The sequence below is a fragment of the Topomyia yanbarensis genome, chromosome 1, assembly GCF_030247195.1.
Source record: "Topomyia yanbarensis strain Yona2022 chromosome 1, ASM3024719v1, whole genome shotgun sequence".
In the NCBI taxonomy this organism is placed as follows: domain Eukaryota; kingdom Metazoa; phylum Arthropoda; class Insecta; order Diptera; family Culicidae; genus Topomyia; species Topomyia yanbarensis.
This window is the reverse complement of record NC_080670.1, coordinates 185921267-185946872: the sequence shown is the minus strand read 5'-3', so window position 1 is coordinate 185946872 and position 25606 is coordinate 185921267. Positions and strand designations below refer to the sequence as shown.

Below are 25606 nucleotides of genomic sequence, written 5' to 3'. Positions count from 1 at the left end.
CACCAATTTGATGCTGGTTTGGACTTATCTAATGAGCTCCAAGTTGGTGTCAGTTACTGACGAGGAGAATCCGGAACACTAAAAGCCAAATGTTCAAGTTATATATTATGCTATCGCGCGCCAAATTTGGTCTCATAAAAAATCTTTTTTTTTAGCAAAAGAAATTGCACACTTTATGCTACTTTCATCATTTATATTTTGGCTTGTTTTTCAGCAACGTTGTGTCTTTTTGCTTTTTTGTTTTGTTTTTTTACTGGTTTGTTATTTTTATTGGGTGCTTTTCCTATTTTTCTGCATTTTCCATTTTTTTATTTTTGGTGTCGCTATTTTACCGGTCGCCAAGTTTATTCTTTTTGTTAAATTGGATATTGCTACTCTCTCTTCTATCGATTGCTATTTGTTTGGTATCTTCTTCAATATGCTTTTCTTTTTGTTTAATTTTTGCTTATTTTGTCAATTTTGTTAATTTGATTATTTTTTCTGTTTCTGCGACTACTGCCCTTTTACCATCTTGATTTTATTGATAAATTTGTTATTCTCTTCTAGATTTGCCCTATTTGTTGCAATTTTTGTGTATTTTGTTTTGATATTTTTATAATTTTTGTTCTGTTGACTCGTTCTGCAATTTGTTTCATTCTGTCGGTAATTTTAAACTATTTTTTCTCTCCCTTATTGTATTGTAAACATCATCAAGTCACAATAGATTCAATAGAGTTATCTAAATATAAGGACCTTCGCTCTTTTTAGTTTCTATTTGCACCAAATTCTACTACTAGAGGTTAATTAGTTCTCATGGTAATAATCCACCAATCATTATGATAACCCAGTATTTGATTGCAATACGCCTCGATAATGGTGTACCGAGGAGGCCGGGAGGGCTGATATGAGCCTTTTACCTTTCCTCTATTTACCCGCTTATAACCAACAATCACCAGTAGCAAATAGATAATTGAGAAAGTATGTGCTATGTGTGGTGGTTGGCTATTCAAATATTAGTAGTGTTTGAAGTACTAATGTATGTCTTTTATGTGATGATCTTAATGTAAGCTGTATCTTAAACCTGTCTAATCTATTACGTCTCTCATATATTGTCTTTTATTTCTTCTTTTTGTGTACTATACTACCCATGATCGCATACTTGGCCTGTTTCCTATGGGATTTCCTATCTAAATGGGACTCATATGCGATCATAGGCAGTATACTGCCATACTACACCCACCTTCAGCTGGGTCAGCAAAGTGATAGTGAACGTCTTAACACTCACACATTCTCAAACGCGGTCTCAAGCGGGAAATGCCCTTGCGCACATGATTACGAATCGGTCACGTCAGGAAGTCTGTCCTTGATCCTAGAAGTCTGGGTCCATGCCTTCAGCTGGACCAATTAAGAAAATACGCTCATACCTATTAGACAACACGTATCATGGCGACATGACCGGGAACACTATCGATATAAGGGATCCCAATCTCGGCCAGAGTTTTAACCGCACACCGAAAATTGGAGATTTGAGGCACACGGTTCGCCCGACCATTCAGGAACACACGCAAATATGTTACAAAATAACGTTAGCGTATAAACGTTTGAGCCCCTCGCGATTTTCCAAGCAACCTACGCCCACGAACTCACAAACATGATTACACCCCAGTGATAAGGTGAACGTCTCAGCACTCATAAACTTACCAACGCGATCTCAAGCGTCAACCTACAAATTCCCGTGCTCGCGCCATCATGAGTCGGGATCGTCCGGAAGTCTCTATCCTAGGTACCAACAGTCTAATCCAATATTAATTAATAAAAAAAATTGAAATTGAAAAATTAAGAAAAAATAACTCCCATATCCACATACGAACGCTTAAGCTCTTCGCGTTCATCCACGTACACCTATGCCTGCGATCGCACATACTTGATAACACTCCGGTAATTATGTGAACGTTTTAGTAGGGGAACATGGGGAGACTTGACCAGGTTTTCAGATAAAACTGCATAAATCTCTAAAAAAGCCTTCAATCCCCCAAAAATCATTCAGATATAATGCACAAAGTTATTGCGCGTCTTCATGATTTTTCGCAGAATTTTTAATTTAATTTTTGAAAAGTTGCAAAAGTTTTTCTGTGATCGTTTTTTCTGGTCAAGTCTCCCCATTGCGGGGAGACTTGACCAAGGCCTGGGGAGACTTGACCAAGAGAATTTTGAAAAATCATAGCAAAAAATAATTACATAAAACATACTGTAATTATTTTTTTCCCTATTGTCGAGATCCTTAGGTAGCAGTAAAAAATATAAAAGGGTAGCATTTGATAAATTTTGATTTTTTTAAATGCATTTCTTTTTAAGGATTAACTGTACTGCTTGCATTGCATGTTCACACGTCACGAAATCAGCCCTACTATTGCTAACTTTGCTTACAAATTTTAAAATATAAAGACTTATGTTTGGGGTGGGATTTTTTATGACGTGATTAACATTAACAGTAGATACCAAAGCATAATAAATATTAGGAATTTTGTATCTTTCTTCAGCTGATCGCCACTTGGTCAAGTCTCCCCATAAAATCTTGGTCAAGTCTCCCCAACATTAGTTATTGCGTTCAATTTCAAGCGAATTCTGGTAAGAACTATTCCAATGTTCCAGTTTATGTAAAATCATTTCACTGCTTCACAAGGATTAAGATGGTATATTAGTCCTTTAATAGTAATTAGTACTCGAGTAGATATGTCCATACAAAGTTTGATAAAAAATTACATCATTTAATGCAAATTTATTAATCACGTAATATTTTCTGCAAGGAAAGGATTTTTTACTCCAAACTTTCAAAATTACCTTAAGGAATCGAAACAAGTATAAAAATATTTTTGAAAAAAAATTAAGAATCGAATAGAAGACGCCATAGCCGAAAATAGAATTTTGCGCTTGGTCAAGTCTCCCCATGTTCCCCTACATACGAAATTACAAACGCGGTCTCAAACATGAACCCGCAAACGCGCGCGATCAAGAATCGGTCACGTCCGGCAATTTTTACTCTTCATTCTAGCAACTTAGGTCAATACATTCAATTGGACCAATCAAAAAATAAAGCTCAAATCAACTAGACCACACGTTCTACGGCGACATGACTGGGAAATGTAGTGATATGTAGGAACCCACTTTCTTACATACAAACGAATACGCGATCGAACACGTTAACGTACAAATGCTCGAGTCCTTGGCGATGATACACGCGATCGCGAAGTCCCTGTGCCCGCACTTACCTGAACCGTATTTATTGGTTTGTTATTTTCAATACTTTTCCTATTTTCCTGCAATTTCTAGTTATTATTTTTGCCATTTTGCTTTTTTGACTTTTTCGATCATTGAACCGGTCGCTACGTTTTGTTCCTTTGGATACTCTTCCTGTGCTATCTTCATCAATATTCTGTTTTTTATTTGCTTTTTTGAATTGCTAGCTTTGTTAATTTTGTTAGCTTTATTATTTTTATCATTTTTGCATTACTGCTTTTTATGCTATTTAATTTTTTTTCGATGAATTTGTAACTCTTCTAGATTTGCTCTTGTTTATTTCCAGTATTTTTACTATTTGCAGAAATTTTCTGTATTTTGGCATTTTTGGATATTTATACAATTTTTATTCTTCTTACACTTTCTGCTATTTGTTCCTTTTATTCCGTCATTTAAAATTATTTTTCTCTTATTTGCTTGCTAGCACTGCTATTTTTCCTTTTTTCTACCTCTGCCTTTTTGTATTTATCATGAGATTTGTTTTTTTTTTCTTTCTAAATTCGTTATATTTAACATTCTTGTGTTGTTTATTTGATTTTTCTTTATGTTTTTACTATTTTTTTCCTTTTGGCTCTATTTGCTCTTGCCGATATTTATTTTGCTAGCTAGCTACCATTTTTTGCTTTCTTGTATTGTATTCCACCATTTTATTATCTTTGAATATTTTAAACTCTTCTTGTTTTACTTTCTTTATTATTTGATATTTTCTCAAGATTTATTATTTTCATATTTTGTTCTTTGTATTGTTTCTTTTTTAGCATTATTTTCTATTTGCGCCTTCGGTTCGTTCTGCTATTTGTTACTATTTTCGCTATTTTGCTTTTATGTTGATTTTGTTGTTTTTGCTACTTTTTGATATTTTGCACGACTTTGCCTACTTTTTTCTGTTGATTTGTAATTATTTTTCTTTGTTCATTTTTCTCTTACTCTTCTCTGTCTTGTTTCCTATTCATCTGCCAATTTGTATTAATTTTAATTACTTTTATTATTTTTGCTTTTCGCATTTCTTGTTCTTTTTAGTTTCTTGGCCTTTTGTATTTTTATTTCTATTACTATTGCTACTCTTTCTGTTCATTTGGGTCTTTTTGCTCTTTCTGGTGTTTGTTGCCATTTATGTACCATCCTTTTACTATTTGGCTATTTTAGCTAATTTGCATATGCTATGCTTTTACATGTTTGCTTGGTTTAATATTTTCATTATCTTTTCCATTTTGTTCAATTGGCCCTTTTTAGCTCTTAGGGCAGTTATTTGTTGCTATTTATGCTTTTGTGTTAGTTTTGTCACCATTTAGTAAATTTTCCGCATTTTTACCTTTTTGTATTATTTTCCGTTTCACTATAGTTGTTGTCTTTTCTAGCTTGGCTGTTTACATCGCATGTTTTTTTTAATTTTTCTTTTCTTCTTGTAGTTTTGTACTTTTTGTTCCGTTTACTCTTCTTATATTTTCTGTCGGCATTTTTTTATATTTTTGCTATTTGTGTGTTATTTTTTTCTAGTTATGTCTTTCTTTGCTATTTAAATTTCTTACTATTTTTTATATTTATCATATTCTCTATTTTGCCCCTTTTTCGCTTTTTGATATTTTCGCTATATTGAATTATTGCTTTTTTATTATTATTGAGTACTATTTTTGGCAATTTATCAACAAATTTTTCTACACTTTTCTTTTCCTGCAATCTTATTATTTCTTTCACAGCTATTTTTTTTTATTTTTCTTCATTTTTGCCAACTTTGCCGATATTTGCTATTTTGAATTCTTTCGTATTTATCCTTATTTTAAAGAACTTTCTATTAGAAATAGAAATGATGAAGCGTTTTCAGGTTTTCAATTCTCTCACCGATAAAATAACAAAAAAGAGACTTAATTTCACCGAGTCTTAGGAGAGTAATGCTTCTTGGAGTCCAGATTTTAGATTTTTTAGCTATTCTTACTATTTTTATTCTTCGTACTATATTTCCTCTTATTACTATTTGTTGTTATTTACCAGTCAATTTTACTGTTTTGCTTTTGTTTTTTTTTTGCTATATTCGCTCTTATTCAACTTTGCCTTTTTGCTCTATTATTACTAGTTTTGATATTTCACAATTTAATTCTAGTGTGTCCCATGGTGCATCATGGAAAAACACTGTAGAAAATAACCCATTGGGTACTTTGTCTTGAAAATTTGGGTAGAAGTAGTTTAGAGTGTATTGAGTGTGTCGCGAATTGATTTTGCGCAAGCACTTGGGAAATTCTCAACTCTCTCATCAAAACATCGGAAAACAACTCGGAATCGTGCAGTCAACGATGAGTCGTAAGATTAAACGTTACTACCAAACTCTGAGCATCGAACGGAAGGAGTTTTATGTTCCGGAGGAGGTAAGAAAGCAGAAGCTTTCAAAGTTTGTCAATAAATACATTTGGCAAGCGATCTGCTCATGTGGCAAACGGAGTGCGCCGTTCGTGACTATCGGGACTATAAACGGGGAGATCTACCTCAAGGAGTGTTTATAGGAGCGTCTGCTTCCTCTGTTGAAGCAACACGAGGGCCCTACGATTTTCTGGCCGGATCTAGCTTCGAGCCACTATTCAAATGTTGTCCTGACGTGGTACGAAGCCAACGGGGTCACTTTCGTACCCAGGGACATGAATTCCCCCAACGCACCGGAACTAAGGCCCATCGAAAAATACTGGGCAATTACGAAGCAGGCACTACGAAGGAATCCCAAGGAGGTCAAATCTGAGGAAGACATGAAGAAAAAGTGGATTTCCGTAGAGAAGAAGCTGCAGCCAGATGTTGTACAGAACCTAATGAGTAGAGTCAAGTGTAAGGTGCGAGCGTACGGTTATGGTATTGAAGTTGAATGAAATCAATATGCCAACCATTTACTAATGGGTTATATTTAATTGTCTGAAAGTTTGATAAGGATCGGTCCACTAGGTAATTTTATACAGTGTTTTTCCGTGATGTAATTTGATGTGGGACACCCTTTATTTCGTTTACTGCGAAAGCCGAACAGGCTTTTTCCTGATCCTGTTTTCCTAGCAGTCGTCCGACGTTCCCGAACAATTCTATAACTTCTTTTTGTTACAGTCGATTTGACAACTTTCAGCGATTTTTCCAAATCCGCGCGAAAATATTTTGGATTTTCCTTGGGCGCTTACGAAATTTTGATGCGCTGTTCCTCTTGCTTCGACTTTATTTCGATGACTGTATGGAAAATGGTCAAAATCAAATAAAGGCAAAATTCCGTCTTCACACACCTACAAAAAAGAGGAGTGTTCAGGTTTTTAAAATGCACGTGTGAAAAGAGTACGCCAAATTTAAGTCGACCAATTTTGGATCGTTTCACCCTTTCATGTGGATTTCCGCAAAATTTAAATTTTATTTTGAACTGTAGTACATGTTTTGCCCCATAAATTGACGGGCACAACGGCACAATGCTTAAAATCAACCGCAACGGTACTTGGTCGCAGTCTGCTTTGATGGCCCACTTTTATTTTATCTGATCTCAGGATACGTATAGCGACAACGATATTTTAATATTGTTAATTGTTAATAGGCGAACAATGCAACGAGAGAAATTATTGTTCGTTAGCCTAGCTGATTAGTGATTTTAAGCTTCTTGACTGAGAAAGATAAAAAGATAGATTAATTTTCTGTTGATTATCATTAGATACAACTAGTAGTGAACTGCTATCTGTTGTCTAATGTCATTAATATCGCCATGTTCAACTCGTATGCTCCAGAATACTATATTTAGCAGGGTATCTGAAGCTGTGGTCAGAATACAAACACATTAATAGAAAAAATTAGTTCTAATAATAAGAATTTTTTTTTCAGGAGATTATTGTCAACATTATCGGCGGGTCAAACTATAAAATTGTCGGAGGAAATGTTCAAATTGTTACGTGATTTATGGATGTCGGTTTCATTATTTTTGAAAAGTTTGAGTTTTTTATATTTTATGCTATCTATTCTCATTTCATTTAGTATTTTTGAATTTTTTGTTCTATTTTTACTTTGGTTTGCTTCTTAGGCTATATGTTGGTTTTTATCTGCCATCTTTAACTATTTATGCTATTTTTACATCCTCAAAAAAAAAACGGAACTCCTATATTACATTTATTTATCTTTAAATAGATTCACCGGAATCAAAAAGCCAACTGGCATATCAAAGAACGGAAAGTGCAATTTAATCTCCCGCACCACAATTGACAGCTGTCTGACGTCGCGGCAGTTTGTTTTTACAACCCACCGCAGTCCTTTTATCCTAGCGAGCAATTAATTAAAATTTCTATTTTTTTCTCGGTCAGAAAGTGGCTCCACTGGACAAGTGAGCTGAATCCGGTAGTTAGTTGGTTGGGGTTTGGGGAACCCGACAGGGATCCATTTTACGACCGGGTTGTATATTTAATTTGTTTGACCACACTTGCATTTGGTTTGACGTTCAAGGCAAGCGAAATAAATTATTTGAATCTGTTTCAGCTGTTTTAGGACTTGCAGTATGCTACAAACTGTTGTAATTTTGACCGAGACCGAGTATATAAATACGTTATTAATTATGTTTGAAATCTGCCATTTATATTTTGATCGTAGAACATCGAGTGGGAAAAAATCTACCCTTTCTGTACTATTAGTTCGTCTATATTACATCAAACGCGTATTCAAGTGAACCAACGAAGCCGACATAACAAGCCTATTCAAACTAGTCTCCCTATAACTATGTAAGGAATAATCACTATTTGCATATCATAAGAATATGTTAGCCATCCAACCGCACGAAATTGATGATGGACATAAGCAGAAAGCAATCAAAAAGTTGCACGAGAGCCATTATAGAGGTGAGAAAGTACACGTCGTTATCGTTTCAGAGATTAAACGACAAAATTCATGGACTTTTGTAATGTGGGAATGTGTATAGAAAGCAAGGTGAAACTTTGCTCGATTGGCGATTTGAAACTTTGGGTTAATATCACAATTACTACTTATACCTGACTGTACGTCTGAGTAGACATCATAATTAAAACAATCTGTTCATCAAGAGTCGGACATCAACTTGTCAGTAATTGGGTTCATTTAGTTAAGAAATTTGCGTTTCGACTTCGCCTCATCAGAATCTGACACTAACTTAGTGACGCGGGACATTACGCATGACTAGGGGTTTGCTCAGAATAATAATGTTTTCGTTTTTTAGAGCTAGCGTCTATTAGTCCTGTCACTAAGTTAGTGTCGGACTCTGATGAGACGAAGTCTCTAACTAAATTAGTTATAGGTTTTGTGCTCTTCACTCGCAAAGATGGTTTTAAACATTCCTTAATTAATGGAGAAAAACTAGTTTTTACCAAAATGTTTCTTCACTCAGGAGTAATATAGCATATTGTAATTAGGTTCCAATTACACTCTATCTTCAAATATCGTAGCAAACACAACGGGTTTGATACTGTTAACCCAAACTTGTTCCACCGTATCTCACACGAAGGCTTACAAATTCCAAACCGAATTGTGGAAAAGCTATCCAATAGCACCTAAGTGAGATTCAATTTCATTTTCAGACCGTTCCATCGACCGTTCCAGCTGATCACCCACCCTATGGAATAAGACCAAATGGACTCTGCTGTTGACTGATTACCGCTTCAGAATTCACATTAATAGGAGACTCTAAAGCGAGTACCAGTCTACACCACAGGGAACAGAGTAGCTACAATTCACATCCGGAGATGGACGCTATCACTTACAACAGTCCGATAACAAGCATCACAATAGCCATCAATTTTCCTCACCTGTCACTGGATGAATCTTCTCCGGTGGCTTGATGAACTCGAACGGATTCCGCACCATTTGCCAGGCCTAAATGTACGAAAAATAGAGAAAAGGCATTCCGATTAGTGTTTGTATCTAGCTTTTGGTAGGAAGTGGAAACCCCATCACAGATGAATCATTTACATTATTGTAAAATTGACCGTGTATGTCAGAGCCTGCTTGCTTGTGACATATTGAATCGTTAGAAATATGCTTCTTCGGGAGAAATTCAACCATTTCAGGTGATAGTAATCGGGGTATGATTGAACGGTTTGATTCAATGATTTATCCATTAAACATCTTAGAATGAGTAACGTCTGATCCTTGCACTTCCCTATCGATAACAATCAATCGAAAAAATGAGCTTTAGATCAATGGATTCCCAACAATAACTACTTATACCTTTCGTCATAGGTTTGAGTTTCGACTACGTCTCATCAGTATCTAGTAGACCAATTAGGCCACCAGATAGACGCTAAATCCAAACCGTTTTGATTGCTGTTCAAGTCATTACGAAATATGATTAGGTTAACAAACCAATGCGTTGCAACTTAATTTGTTTCTCCCTAATTGGAATATTGTATTATAACCATTTTGCACACCAAATTGGCTTGTAATTAGTGGAATACTGCATGCATTACGCGCGGCACAAACAACCAACCATGCAGACGATCCTTGTCGAGGAAGACGCGAAGCTGTCTCGCAAAAGGTCACCCGGCACTAGTTTGAGAGGGCACCCCATTTTGTCCCGTCCAGTGCGATTGTCACTGAAAATCTTCGCTCATTGGAGCAAGAGCTCATTGAAACAGGCAATCCCGTTCTTCAGTAGATCCACGCAGGCCAAGTTTGAATCGATAACTACACCATCGATCTCAACCTTGTGAGCGGGTATGTAAACGCGTTAGTTCTCCATGAAAGTCCTGTCGACAGTAACGTACTTTGTGTGCTTTTCTGTAATCACAACTCTGAACCTATCTAGGCGAACTTTTGAGATATCTGGCACAGCTGAATATTTCTGCGTCTTGCGTAATATTAGACTACTTTGCGGACAATATTTAATCCGAAAGAAGATCGGATACGGAAGCTCGGAGTCTTTGGCGACGAATCTGTTTCGACACTAGAGTCAGACACAAAGTGAAAACTGAAGAATAGGAAGGAAGAGACAGAAATTATGGGGGATATAATTTGAAAGACAAGTCTGAATTTAATAGTAAAAGAATAAAGTGGTCAGCTATCTTCACATTAAGTTCCTAAAACTGTCTCGTCAGCATACTTGACATACGGTAGAGTGCCTGTATTTATGGTCTTCCTGAAATTTCAAACCGGACACGCCCCAAAAGTATTAGTGTCTTTGTGGTACAAGAATAATTCTTGAATTGAGATGGCACTTGAGTGTAAAAGTGCAGTTTTTATTTTTTTTGTATGCCAAATGCTTTAAAAATCAATGATATGTCGAACTTTGGTGTCAATTCGAAAAAAAAACAATTTTTTTGTTTATTTTTTGAATCTCAGTTTAAAAATTGAAAGTACCAGAGAGGTAACTTTGTCAAAACAATTTTTTAGGAGAAGATAAAAGATCAGTTGTTTCATGCTCTCAAATCCAGAATTTTCCAAGCTTCATAAAGGCAATCTTGAAAATGAATCGTGGTGGCAGTATCGGAATCGGAGATCGGTCCACTAGAGATAATCTGATTGCAGTGTGACAGCAGGTCCATTAGACGGTCGGTACAACACCCATAGAGACGCTGGATACGACATGAGAAAAAATCAGCACCATAACTATTTATGCGTTGAGTGTCAATGAGCGACAAATAAGTGAAAGAGAGTACCAACGAGTGACAGATGGAGAGGAGCCGACTGCTTTTAGCGGATAGATAAATAGATAGTGGCAACAGCGTGGATGGAGAGCTGAAAATAGTTTATGAAAAAAGCTTGCTGGTTTGAGTCAGACACTCTGAGTTATTTCTGAAACATTTCAAAAAACGACACGTGAAAGTTTTGAGGAAGTGTTGTAGACCGGACAGGCGAATTGAGAATAATAGAGAAATAGAATATGGATTGATAATTAAGAACCCGCCGTGGATCCACAAATCGCTAAGACCATTGGGAAGGTCCGAATGTCGGTCGAACTTCTAAGCGTTGGGATTTATTGAGTGTACATACGAAGCAACTCACTGCGTTGTCTGGATTATCTGGGTGGAAACAGGTATTCTCTCGGACTAGTTAGATGACCTTATATGCCCTATCTACAACTAGGGTCATCCGCTCGAGTGTAATAACTATCGATCCTTAATATTGCTTATAAGGTACGCTCTCGTGTTCTGTTTAGCAGAATACGCCTTTCGGCTAAATTATTTGGCGGCGAAAACCAATGCGGAATTTGAGAACAACCATCTGTAGATGACGCATAAGATGTTAACCAGGGTGACTTTTTATTACCGGAGTCAAGACAATGTTTGCTCAAAATATATAGGTATGTACTGCATTCCTTGTATGATGCAACTGAAGAAGTGTGACCGGAAGGCTTAACGCTATGTTCACCTTTGAAAAATGTATCGCCTCTCGACCAGATGAATGAACATTAGTTAACTTCGTAAAAAACTACCTTAATTCAAAAATCCGCATTTATTAAAAAAAATCAGCCCAAAAATATTTTTATTTTTATCATTGATTAGATGAAAGAATGGTTGCTTCCGCAAAGTTTTTTTTAAATTTGCAAATTTCGGGGACGTACAGTGTGAATCCATTGAAATCCATTTTAACCACTTTCATGCTTTTTTTACAAATGAATGTTCTGTTTGACCTAATATGGTATATATGTCAGAATTTCGGGCAAAACTGGGCCGAATAAGAATTAGCGCAAAAATGGTTCAACAAAATATGCAGAACAAGAGAGATATGGAATATTAACTCATTTTTACGCTAGGAAAATAATACGAGAAGAAAATAGTAATTTTCATATTCGGAACATTTTTTTTATTTCGATTATAGAGGTTTCAACCTTAAGGTCATTCGCCTCTTCGGGTTAGAAAAATCCTTTTAAGAAAAATCTTTAACCCTATATTCGGGGTTGGGATTCGAACTCAGGTGAGCTGCAATACAAGGCAATCGATTTACCAACTACGCTATGTCCGCCCCATATTCGGAACTGTAGCTAATGAGATTTATCGAATTAACGCCATTTTAAAGCGCAAGATCGCCGGCTTTCGGTGACCGTTAAGCAATGAAAACCATCATCAATATGGTGGCGTTTAAAATGAGGTGGTCAGTAGATAATGAAAATTGATGATTGACGCCAGTTTGAAATCATCCGCGGTTTCCGATCACCATAACACTGTTAAAGACGGTGTGCTGGAAGAAGTAGCGGGTGAATTCTCCAAACAGTTATCCGCCAATGTAGCATTTGGGAAAAACTATTTCTTCACTAAATACTAAACGAAAAAATAATCCAAAGCATCGCTGATTAGAATTTGATTCTTACGAACACAAGCATCATAGGTGTTTTGGGAACTTTGCTCCCACTCTCTTTTTAATCTTCCATTCTTGTCACTCTCATAGCAAATAGAACCTCATTCCCGAAAGTATCTAGCATGCTCGCGCAGTTATACTCTGACAAAAATGTGTTTATAAGTGCGTGCTGCTAGTTCAAAGAGAACTCGAAAGGTATCTTTGGGGTATCTTCTTTGGCACCAAGCGATTATCATTTTTCTGTCTTGTCTGTCTAGATATAGCCGCATCGATGGTGTCCACATCAGTTTCCGGATCGTCTCTCAACGAACAATCATTTTCATGTGGACTTTTTAATGTTGTATGGTGACCGAAATATCAAAATAATTTCAAGCATCGATTTTTGTCATTTACCGTCTTCCTCCTGTCAAATACAACCAATTTAATACGGAATTCAAATATAATATGGTAACCAGAAGACGCCATCTTGGATAACAAATCCATTATCTGCCGGCTTAGCATTTTGTAGCAATCATCAATTTCCGTCCTCAACTAATCATCTTCATTGTCACTTGACCGTGAGGCGTCAATCATCGATTATCGTCATCTACTGACCACCCCTGTTCAAAGGACATCCACATTGATTATGGCTTTCAGTGTTTTGTAAATACCGAAAGCCGCAATCGTGAAATTTAATGACGTTAATCATCAATTCTCTCGGCAGTAGTGACGATTTCTAGGACGTCGACTGGGTTGTCTTAAATTAGTGAAATTTCTTCACACACAGGTCTGAATAAGAAAATAACTATGTTCCAATCGCATGTTAAGAACCTTTGTAATATTTTCTTACCGCAAAAGTGTTCTATACTATACGGAATTTGCTGAATCATTTTTGCGCAAATTTATACTAGTCCAACCAAAGATAGCTACTTTAATTACTCAGACTACACTGTGTATGTATAAAAGCCAGAACAGCATGTGTTAGTACTATAAAATGATGAAATTTCATAGAAAGACTTGCGTTGCTGCTTCTAAGAATAGTTTATTAACAGTAATCAAACTGCAACTTCAGTTTCAAGTGTCTGGTAAACAATCAACTCACACTGAGAAAAACGACGGATAAATGTAATAAAATCCAAAAATTACAATGCCCACTAGAACTAAAAATAGTGATTCTAAATTGGCAAAATTTTAAGCCCATCTTACGAGATCTGGCCAATGATGTGCCCAATAGTGGTATTTTTTGACAAACAGAATGTTTTGGAAAACGGTGCAAAAATTAAACCCGAAATAGTTATTCCTACAGAACAATGTCTAGGGAATCCCGCAAAAGTTGTTTTATTTTGCTCCTTAGCCCGTTCCGATGCCAATGCTTTTAATGAAATTTGGAGTCAAACATCGTCTCAAATTAGATTGTTTTAAAAGAGACTCGAGTAATGAATAAAAAGCTGAATAGTGGAAAAAATAGAACAGTCAAACACAGGCAAAGCGCAATTTTAAATTATTTTTTTTGAATTCCAAGATACAAGACATATATCTTAAAACTGACAGATTTTTTTAGATAAAGCACCCCAGTACGCTAACATGTAAGCTTCTCAAGATTTCGCCTAGTACCTCCAATTCAGCAGTCAGCACAACTGGAAGTAACGCATATGGCTGAGAAAACGTATACAAAGTCATAATCCGTAGCACTATAACCAAAAAGAACATTCAGCCGTGCTACATACAACGACGATGTACATTATACATTATTTCTAGGTTAAGTTGCGATTTCATGCTACTTCCCAAGCGGGAAAAATTTTGAACGAGACCAATTTTTTTGTGCACAAGGACACAAGATCTCACATTAACTATGGTTTTTAGTATTTTTGATTCTCCTAGTCTATTACTGATACCGAGAATCTTTTTAAAGTCAGGGCACAAATGATAAATGATAAAAATACGATTATGGAAGAAAAATCGAATATGGCATGTTCATCAAGATTTTCGTATTCAATCAGTTTCATTAAAGGGACCTTCTCCTGGATTCGTCGGAAAATCAACGCAATATTTGAGAATTTCTCGTGGAAAATTACATACGAACTTCTGCTTTTGATCTTCTATTCGTTATTTTTCGATAATTAGAAAATGTTTATTTTATTTCGAAAATTCAAAATGGCGGGAATTTGATCTATTTTGAAAAATTATATCCTTTTCTCATTTCAGTTAACGACGAGAGACGCTGCACTTGACAAAGTACGACGATGTTTCAACGGGCAGATGCCAACGCCATTCTGAAGCTGCCATTTTGAATTTTCAAAAAAAAAATCATTTTCTGATTATCAATGTATAACAAGGAAAGAATCAAAAGCAAACGTTTGTATGTTTTCTTTAATTTTTCCACACAAAAATCTCAAATATTGCATGACTTTTCCGCCGAATCCAGGAGAAGGTCCCCTTAAGCAAAAATCAATCTCCGCAAAATACTCGTATTTTTTATAGGAAGTTTTCCACTTTATCGACGGGAAACCATTCACTCTATTAGTAATTAAATTTTGGAGGCCATCAATTCCTTCATTATCATATAAGTTCACTGCAATATTTCATGTAATCGGAATATTGCAGCGCGGTATGGAATCCATGCCTTTCACTGTACGAAGAACGCATCGTAACAGGCCGAAACAATTTCTTATATACGCACCACTTAGACAGCATTTCCACTTCCATCATATGTAGCACGCCACGGAATAGCCATGTTTTACTTTATCAATGACATTATCGCCACCAAGCGTACAATTCGTCGTCATTTGAGAACTTGTGAAATATTTCAAGAACAATTTTTCAACTAGAAAAGGTTTTATCATTCGTCATTATAGTAAAAATTGTGCATAGAGAACAACTAAAATTACGAAAGCAATTTTTAGTTTTTCGGATTCACCTCGTCAGTAACTAACATCAACTTAATGCTTGGTAAATAAGTCCAAATGAGTACCAAAGCGCCAGTTAAAAACCAAATCCAAAGTCATATGTCTTGTGTGAACGCTTGAATAACTGACTGGTTACGAGTGATGTCTCAGTAGTAAGCACAGAAGTTCCATCAGTTTCCTTATCAGCTAACCAGGACTTCTGTGCTTACTACCATTACATCAATCGGAACAAAACAGATATTTAGGCGTTCACACAAGACGCATGACTCTTTAAATTTGGTATGTAACTGGGCCAATGTGGTCTTTTGGGTGGTATTCACGAGGAAAACAGATCGAAATGGTGAGTTAAACGAAAGCAGTTGTGTGAAAAAAATTCCTCCCAAGGCAGGATTTCGAACCTGCAACCCTCGGGACTCCGATCCAATGCTCAGTTTAAAGAATCAGCAAATTCGAGCAAAAAGCGATTCGTCCAAATGACATTCGGTCAAATGACCGAACATCGCGAAAAATCCGCACAGTAGCACGTTACAGTAGAATCATTATGTTCCCTAATTGAACAAGATTAATGATGGTTTCTTCCCAGCGACTGCACACATCGGAACAACAAACGGATGAGGAGCAGCAGACTCGCTCCTATAGCAGTCGGAAGTACATTATTCAATGTATGCATCAAGTTCAACTTCATCAACCCGCCCCCGCGATTGCAGGGGAAATTATTGACGTCAAATCGCTTCGGAGTCAGTTTTAGCATTGGAATTGAGGTTATATTGGTTTACAGGGTGCCTGAGCTGTATCGGTTGCGCTTTTATTTGTGCTCATTTCTTCAAGAGCAATATACCATAAATTCTCAAAAATCAGACTTTGCTGCAGGACACATGGATCATATTAGCGACGAGAGTCTCTTCGTTTAATTGTCTAGGATTTATTAAAAAATACTTTATATTGTTATATTAGCTAGACTCATGACAAGCTAGTAGTAATCATTTTTAGGTTTCTTGACGCGCAATGTGTATATCTCGACAAACATATGATTACGGCCTAAAAGCTAACTGTCAAAATTCTCTTTGAATGAAAATTCCGGACAAACCGTTACTCGCCAATCACAGATGTTGATAGTAAACAAAAGAGAAAAGTTTTCTCTTTCGTTAGCTGCTGTGAACTGTGTTCGAGTAGTAACGGTTTGTCCGGTATTTTCTTTCAAACAGAATTTTGACAGTTGGCTTTTAAGCCGTAATCATATGTTTGTCGAGATATTTTGTATTTTTAAAGCAATAGTAGTTTAAGCCCATTAGTAAGATAGAATTACAACAGGCAAGTATCCCGTTCAATATCTCTAAGAGAGCCGTCAGAAATTTAAAATTTTCCTTATAAAAAGACGCTGAAAAAATATGCAAATTATGGCTCAGAACTATCAAACGCACCCTGTAATCGCACACTGCATGGTAGCAAACTGTGACATACGCACGTCAAACCGCGAACCAGCGGTAGAATGATACAATATATGGCTAAGAAAGCTCCCCTCTCGCTCAATTTGCGACTTTCGGGAATATGTAGGGTGCATATGTGGAAAATGTGACATAATTTCGTTAGCTGGTGGGGGGAAAGCTGAGAAATTAATTTAGTCTTTGAGAACGGTATGCAGGATGCGTTGGTTGGGTGGGTGGATGACAAAAATATAGGAAGTTAGGTAGCATCTGGATGTATGTCACATTTTGCGATAATTGAATAGTTAATTTTATCAGGCGTCCGGATCTAAAGAAAATAATAAAATTACTTGTATAATTTGACTTCTTGTGCACTATGCAATATTTCTCCTTAGTGGAGAAAAATTTAGGTAAAAAAATAGTTTCTCTCCCTTGAGGGGAAAATTGTTTAAAATCATCTTTGCGCTAGAAGAGCAAAAAACCTATAACTAAATTAGTTATGGAATTTGCGTTTCGATTTCGTCTCATCAGAATCCGACACTAACTTAGTGACAGGACTAAGCTAGCTCCAGAAAACGAAAATACTATACAATCTAAGGGTCACAATTGTACTCTGAATTGAAAGGCTTTTTTTCCGAGAGTTATCCTACTGGAGCTGTAGAGCTAGAGTCTCAGAAGGGTTCCCCGTAAGAATCACTCACTACAATTGCAGACGAGACGGGAAATGTCATTCACTAAAACACTGCTTAAGGTCAATTGCAGTGGGCCGTGATTCTGAATGTGATATTCATTGTACGGTTCAGATATGTACAGACGAAGGGACTTCACGGGGATCGCGTGTATCATCGCGAAGGGCTCGAGCGTTTGTGTGTTAAAGTGTTCGATCGCGTGGTCGTTTGTATGTCGCGTGTATAAATTCGACTTTATAACCGTATGTCCATTCGCATATTCGCTTGTGTTCTTGGATGATCGCGCGCGAACCGTGAATCTTATACTTAATATTCGGTGTACGGGTCAGATGCTTGAAAAGCGTGAGTTCTTCCATATCAGTCTTGTCATCATGGAAAATATTGTCTAGTAGATACGAGCGTCATTTTTTATTAGTCCAACTGAAGGCATGCACCTAGGCTGTTACTTGCTAGGGTCGAGTAGGGACTTTCGGACGCAACCGATTCATGATCGCGCGAACACGGGCGTTTGTAGGTTCACTCTTGGGACCGCGTTTGTAAATTTATAAATGCTACAACATTCATTTTGTCACCAGGAGTTTGCGAGGTGGCTGGTGTAGGTGTGCGTGGATCGCGAAGTGCTCGAGCATTTGTATGTTAACGTGTTTGTTACTTGCGGTAGCGTCTATGTAGCTTTGCATGGATCGATTTGATTTTATAACCACGTGACCATTCGCATATTCGCGTGATCTTGAATGGTAGTGCGAACTGTGAATCTGATGTTTAATTTTAAGTGTACGTGTTCATTGTTTAGTGTATTTCCAACGTGTTGTCTAGTGAATATGAGCGTCATTTTTTTAATTGGTCCAACTAAAGACATTAGTTTAGGCTGCTAGGACCGAGGGTAGAGACTTTCGGACGTAACCGGCTCATGTAAATTTATAGGCGCTTTAACGTTCACTTAACTATCGGGATGCTATAATGTTGGCGAGGTCGTGGGCGTAAGTATGTAAGAATGATCGCAATTGGATGTTCGCGTTAGTGATCTGGTTTGTATTATCACGAAGGCCACAAGCGTTTGTACGTTTGGAATGGGAGAGATTGTGAGTGTATATGAGAGAATATACAATTGAATGTGTTAGTGAGTGTTAGTATAAATCTAATTTAAGATTGCTGGTAGGGGAGCCCGAGGCTAGGTAGCGGTTGTGGTAAGTTGGCGGAATCCCTTTTTCTCCGTTTCTATTATAGCGCTGTCGGGGTAAGTCGGCGGGTTTTCCGCGTCACATATTTTTGTCTCTAAAAATGGGGACAAATCATCAAACATTTTGATAAAATTCAGATGCGTTGGCAACAGTCTGCCCTTTCATGCCAAGTGATCTATTTTGCAAGATCTACGTACATCTAAGCAGTAAAAAATGAAAGCTAAAAACACCGCCAATTATCCCCGGTCTCTCCTAATAAAGGGAAACATAACTTGCCGAGTAATGAAAAAATGCAAAATGATTAATTAGAAGTGTATAAATTGATCGATATTATTTTTGGTATACATGAGTAGTGGAAAAGCAAACTACTAGAAGTACACCAAAAACAGACTAATGAATTCGAAGAAAAGAACACGTGTAACATGCAATAAAACTACTTGATGTCGTCTAAATGCGGCAAATTTACCATTAACGACAATTGCATAATGGTAGAATTTTTTCATCCTATGCTGACCGGGAATGGATGATTCACATGCGTTGGTAAATTAATCGTACCTTAATTTATCCAACCCGATCTTCCCGAAGGAATCGAATCGAATGCACGAATTGAACACCGGTAAAAAGCGACCAACAATTTCTAGGAAGGATTACCCACTATTTTATCATATACGCCAGTTATGCATCCATTCCCTGATCCAGCTGTCACAAATACTCAGACGAACATATGCACAGCTAGACATACAACTAGCACAGAACAATTGTCCATTACTAGTAAAAACTACAACTATTACTACAATAACACTAACAGGTTTCTACTTTTCCATCATTAGTTAGGGCTATGAAAAATTAAAAAAAAACATAAAAGGCCCATAAGCCCTCTCGGTTTCCTCGATGCACCCCTATCGAGGTGTAATGCAATAACCACTTAGTTGATCCACCATGCTCGATGCGTATCTATCGGCTTAGTTTTGAGAACCATTGTTACAGGGTCAACGTCCGGCATTCTGACGACATGCCCAGCAAACCGCAGTCGCCCAACTTTCACAGTGCGAACGCGTTGGCTGGTCGTCGAATCAACTGTTGTCGATTCACACGCTTTCCTCATATTCATCCGTCATCCTAGTGCAACGTGACGTTCACAACGGCTCACATACCCCGAAACATTAAGGGCTTCTTTGTCAGCTAACGTCGCCCTGGTTTGGCAGCTGTAAATGACAACCAACTCTAATCGAATGGTAGCGTACATACTTTGTTCGGTCGAAGGCTTTTTCAGAGATCAAAGTAGGCACAATTACGTCCTTAAATTCCTCGGCTATCCCATAGTAAATGTTGATCACGGTTTTGTATCTCTATTTCGGAATACATATCGCGTAGGTTTTTGGTTAAGATGAAATACTTCACCTTGCGTATCTTGATTCAAGTATCAGAAAGTACTTTTCCAGGTGTTCTCGAAAGTATTAGTGCGATGAGAATATATAGCTAGCTTGAGCAATCCGTTCCTACCTGATATCAAGAATTGCTCAGACCACGTTTCGTGCGTAACGTTAAATATTAACCTATAAAAGAACGAACGCCGACATAATACCTAAGTTCTATCCGAATAGGGCACATAGCGATCTGACCTGAGTATGTGATCGGCGTTGTTTGATTGCATGAAAGTTAGATCAAAAGGAACATGTTCCGTCATCTGGATTCTCACGATGTAAACTGTTGGAAATACATGGGAAAAGTTTCGTCAAATAATGCATTCCACTTCTCGTTATTTCGACATGATTCCTTTAAGAAACTCTAAGCTAGTGCGCGGTGCTAATCGATATACAGCCAGTCACAATGGTAAATCACGCAGTAGAGGCATGTTTCAATTCTGCGGTTTTCTGATTTCACTGCGCAGCCGTAGGAACGATACTGTACTGTTTGTGCAGTGGATAAGCAACAAAGATATGGAAATTGATTTTATTCGATACGGTTCCTCCAGCAGAAAAAGATTCTAGCGTAGATAGACTAAAATTCACCTTCTTAGTTATTGAACTTTAAACGTTTGGTAGCAGTATTCTTTTTTTGTCTTAGAAAATCAAAGCATGGACACCTCAGAATCATTAGCAGCAAAATTGCAGCAATTATGGGGCAGTCAACTAAAAACAAACATATCATCAAATGCCACGAAATAAAAAAATCCTTGCAAATTTCTAACAATGTTTTTGTCCTCAAAAGGACGGTTTTTATATACAATTTTAAATGTTGAAAACCGCATTCAATAAATTTCTAAGCAATGTATTTAAGAGTATCATACAAAAAGATAGGAGAAACTCTCTGTCGTTTGGGGAGAGGGGTCTTGGCAGAAGATAAATTATTTCCAATGGGTTAGGCTCGAAATTTGTATTTCGAAATGCAACTAGGGGGTAGGGTTTCGAAAATCCCCGGAAAAAGCTGGGCCTTTTGTGTATGGCTCATTACCAATAAAAGTAAATTTGTGAAGATTTTATTTCGCTCTGGTGTTATTTAGTTTTTTTACAAAAATATTCCAGTACCAATATTTTAACGATACTTCCGGTACTGAGAGCTTCAGTAGCGTAGAACCGGTACTCGTTAAAAAGGATCGAGATTAGTAACCCTAGGCCATAGCGTAGTTGGTAAACCGACCAGATTTTGCCAGCATTTTAATTCTTTATACACTAAAACAATATATAAATACAAATTTCTGAAGGAAATGTTAAAGTTTATCCTTCATAATTCACCCTTGAAGTAATCTAATTCTCTGGGAGTGAACACACCTCGGTTGATAATAACTGATTTATCACATTTAAATGAGACTAATTATTTTGATTCGTTACAACCACCACGCGTCAGAACTATAAACTGACGGCACATCACGGAAAACCGTGCACAAGTACTGCTAAGAAACAGCGAGTAAAATTAAAACCAGCTCATAGTTGTCACAATCGTCAGCTAAACCATTTTCGGTTGTCCCACCTGTGCCCATTTGGCAACGGCTGCGTCTAGCACCTCAAAACCAACAACTAGAACCACCAGCACCATCAATGAAAACGAAAATACAATCGTACTTCGCTAATACAAAAAGTAAACGAGGACATCATCTGACGATGTGCGATAACGATGAAGAAGGCTTATTTATTTATCTTTTCTGATGTAAAATTCATGTTCTGATATTTTTTGGAGGTCAACTTTGACATATGGATGATATCCGACCTATAATTTTACAATTGAGCGTGTAAATTTCCACCACACTTCATGTCTCCATTTAACTCCCTACCACCTTGGCCGTAAACAATAATTACTCAATTCACAGGATGTTAACTGCACAGTGTACAATTTGGTTAAGTTCTGCAGAGTGGGAAAAAGTTACAGCCAGTTTAAAGTGCCGTTAATAATTTTGTGCTCACCCTTTACCCACACTCGTTATGGAATATTGTTTGCTGCCATCAATAGAGAACAAAAGTGGATTGTCAGTTAATTAGTTCGTACGAAGTATCAGGTGTCACATCGTAATCATAGATAGACATATTAGGTATACCTAATTACACGATGTGACGAGCCGGGACAGAAGATAAGCAACTCCTTCCAGATGTTACACTATGTTCATATTATACTGAAAATGCAGTCCAAAATTATTTTAGTTCTACTGAATTTCTATTTGATAATAGGTCTGCTTTGGATTTAAATAAGATGAACGAAAAAAGAAATACAAACCAATATTGATTAACGTTTAATATTTTGAGTCGCACAGAACAGCTGTTAGTTCGGGTAAAGTACGGTGAAAACAGTACTATCTTATCGCCCAATAATCAGATTATTATCGACCGTCACATAATATATTCGAGAGCTATTATTCAGACGCAAGTGAATAGGAACAATTAATACTCCCACGCGTACCAGAGAGCGGTTCCGGCGAGCAATTTTTCCACCAGATAAATTATATTATGACATTTCAACTGATTTCGGTTCTAGTGGAGCTATTGAACGTATTCAATCAATAATAAAATAAACACATAAGCTCCAGTCGGATCCAGCAAATCTGTCAGTACCGGTGGTTCTTTTTCTGAAGTTTCCCCGGACGAAGTATCTTATCACAATACCAGTGGGTAGCTATTGGAGATAGATTATGTTGGACCCTTCATTTATTGGTGAGCTCGTTCCGATTTTTTTTCTTTATTTCAGAGAGCGAATAAAGACGCTACAACCTAGGCGTATTAGCCAGGACAGGTCTAAATACCTCTGTCCCATCCCAGGACCAAAGGAGTGTCATTAACCACCTTTTTAGCTAAGTCACTCCCAACGATTTATCAAAACGGTTGGTACGGTTGTCCACGTTTCTTCCTTATTCAAGGTTCAAAATGGTTCGATGATTGAATTCTTCAAATGAATAATTTAATTGCTGTATAATTTTGAATCATCTTCTACATTGTACGCTGCATTGTTGGCCTGGCTGCTTTAATGGTTGTTTCATTTGTGCCACACACATTAATATTGATAAGAAAAATTGTAGGCGAACATCTGTAATTTTCCAGGACCCCTCTATGTATTGGCTGTATATGTGCCGACTAGACTAGATTAGTATTCAATCAATAATAAAAGTTTCCCCACTGAAAGTTCAGGAAGAAATTCGGTTGTGTTTCATTCGAGAATTTTTGGTCATTGAAGATTTAATTTCTTGTAATTAAGTATCCTTGTTTGGCGGTGTACAAGGTAAGGAGCTGGTGTCATAAGTTACTTGTCGTGTGTTGGAGCCCAAATCAGGCTTTAGTAGGTCTTTAGGATTTAGCAGAAACATAGCACAAGCCCTGCAATTGCCCTGTATATTAGAAATCGCTTGAGAAGTCTGTGGAAACATAGGTTCTGCAACCGAATGTAATATCAAGGCTTTTCTTTTTGTAACTTTGTATTCCTAGTCTACCGAATATTCTAGTAGTTTTTTTTTTTCAAAATATGACAGAATGTATCTATTTTTTGTACTCTACTTTAATTGATCCTTAATTTTTTTATTATCTGGCAACGAAATCACACATTAAGGTAAACATTGCCAATATTTCAATGCGCAACCAAACAAAAAATCACAGAAAATTATTTAACAGACAATTCATTTTTTTGGTTTTTGACGCAAGCGCTAATATTTTATGTGTTGGGTAGCAGCTATGGTTGTGTGTGATCTCTCTCTCTCTCTCTCTCTAGAGGCATTTCCTGGGACGGCATCATAGCCCACGCATAGCATAAGGGTTTGTGCATTGGACCGGAGTCCCAAGGGTTGCACGTTCGAATCTTGTCTCTGGGGGAATTTTTTCACAGAATTACTTCCGTTTAATTCACCATTTTGATCTGTTTTCCCCGTCGAATACCACCAAGAAAGCCATACTTAACGGAGTTATACATTTACTTATCAAAGTTTCACTATGTTTAGAAGACAAATTTGTATGAAAACTAATTTTTTTTCTAGGATATTTCAACAACTTCCTCTAAAGCGAAAATTGGATAAAACCTGTTTTGTACACCACAACTGTATCTAAAATAGTAATGGAATCCACGTTTCAACTTCGTCTCATCTGAATTTAACACTAACTTAGAGCCGGACTGATGTAAGCTCTATCCGGCGTTAGTTTAGCTCGGTTCTAAATTAGTGTCGGATACTGATGAGACGAAATCGAAACGCAAATTCCTTAATCATTTTATCAGAGTTGGTTATTTTTGATTTTATGGAACATAAATACATTATTAGATCAGACCTTTTTAATTAATATTGTCATAATTTCGTCACTAATTTCGTGTCCTACGTTAATAATTTTATTAAAGTTGTTATATCATAAATTTAATCATAAATATTTTTCAACTCCTCTCCCTTCATATGAGAGTCTCAATTTGTTTTCTAACTAAAACCACCTTTAATATTCATTACTGCTTTCACTTCGAAATCATACAACATAGTATGATGCAAAGCAGTTGTTCAATGCCATTCAATCTGAACCGCCCACTGCAGTGGGCAACGTTGATGTCGAACCGAACATGCTTTTCGCGGTGCTTCTCGCAATAGATATACAACACATCCATCACCGAATCAGCGTCCATATGCTACCCACTGACCAGATTCAGGCATTGAAGCTGACCTCAGCCAGTATTTCAATGGATCTTGTTGTGCTAGATACCTGTTATAGAAAAAAAACCAGAAATAAATAGCTATTGTGTGGAGCGTGTATAAATATCTAGTGAAAAGGAAGACTTAACAGTACAGCCCCTAACATATTACACTTGCTGAGAAGCGGTTGAACCCACGTGCATAGGTAGCTGTAAAGCATTAGTCTTAAAAATTGAAAATTTTTAATTCTTAGCCCTGTCACTAAGTTAGTGACGGATTCTGATGAGAGAAACTCGGAACGCACCTTTATAACTGATTTTGTTATAGGTTTAGTGCCCTTTACGCGCAAAGGTAGTTTTTATCAATTTTTTCCTTTGTGGAGAAAAAATTGTTTTTGCCGAAATATTTCTCCTCCAAGAATTTTAAATTCGTTTGAATTATGACGAATTTCACGCAAAATCGTATTCAGAGTTGGCAGCACCCACTCAGATTTTTTTTGAAACTTTTTGTACATGAAGATTTTGTCATGAAAAGCTCTTTTGCATACTTTGTTTTTTTTTTCCAAAAAATGATCTAAACTGTCTTTTGAAAAGGGTCAAACTTTTTTTGTCGTGACTAACGACTTACCTTTCAATATAGGGGCCCCTTTTCAAAATTTCGGAAGAAAAATGATGTAAGATTTTGAACCCTTATATCTTTTGTTGTACCGAATGGATTTAATCAATTTCTGCGGGATTTTGTCGAAAATATTTGTACCAATGTTGTATTAAATTTTGGAATATGTAGGACATTTATTATCAACGGAAAAATAGTGATT

The 25606-nt window shown here is 36.8% G+C and overlaps 1 protein-coding gene across 2 annotated transcripts in view; it reads right to left on the bottom strand.

Annotated features, from left to right (window-relative positions):
- Positions 1 to 25606, bottom strand: part of LOC131684360 (corticotropin-releasing factor-binding protein) — a 58307-nt gene that overhangs the window by 12001 nt on the left and 20700 nt on the right. For both annotated transcript variants that reach the window (XM_058967175.1, XM_058967184.1), the window contains exon 3: positions 9042 to 9108. In XM_058967175.1, coding sequence (XP_058823158.1) covers positions 9042 to 9108 — 67 coding nt within the window. The remainder of the gene's footprint in view (positions 1 to 9041; positions 9109 to 25606) is intronic.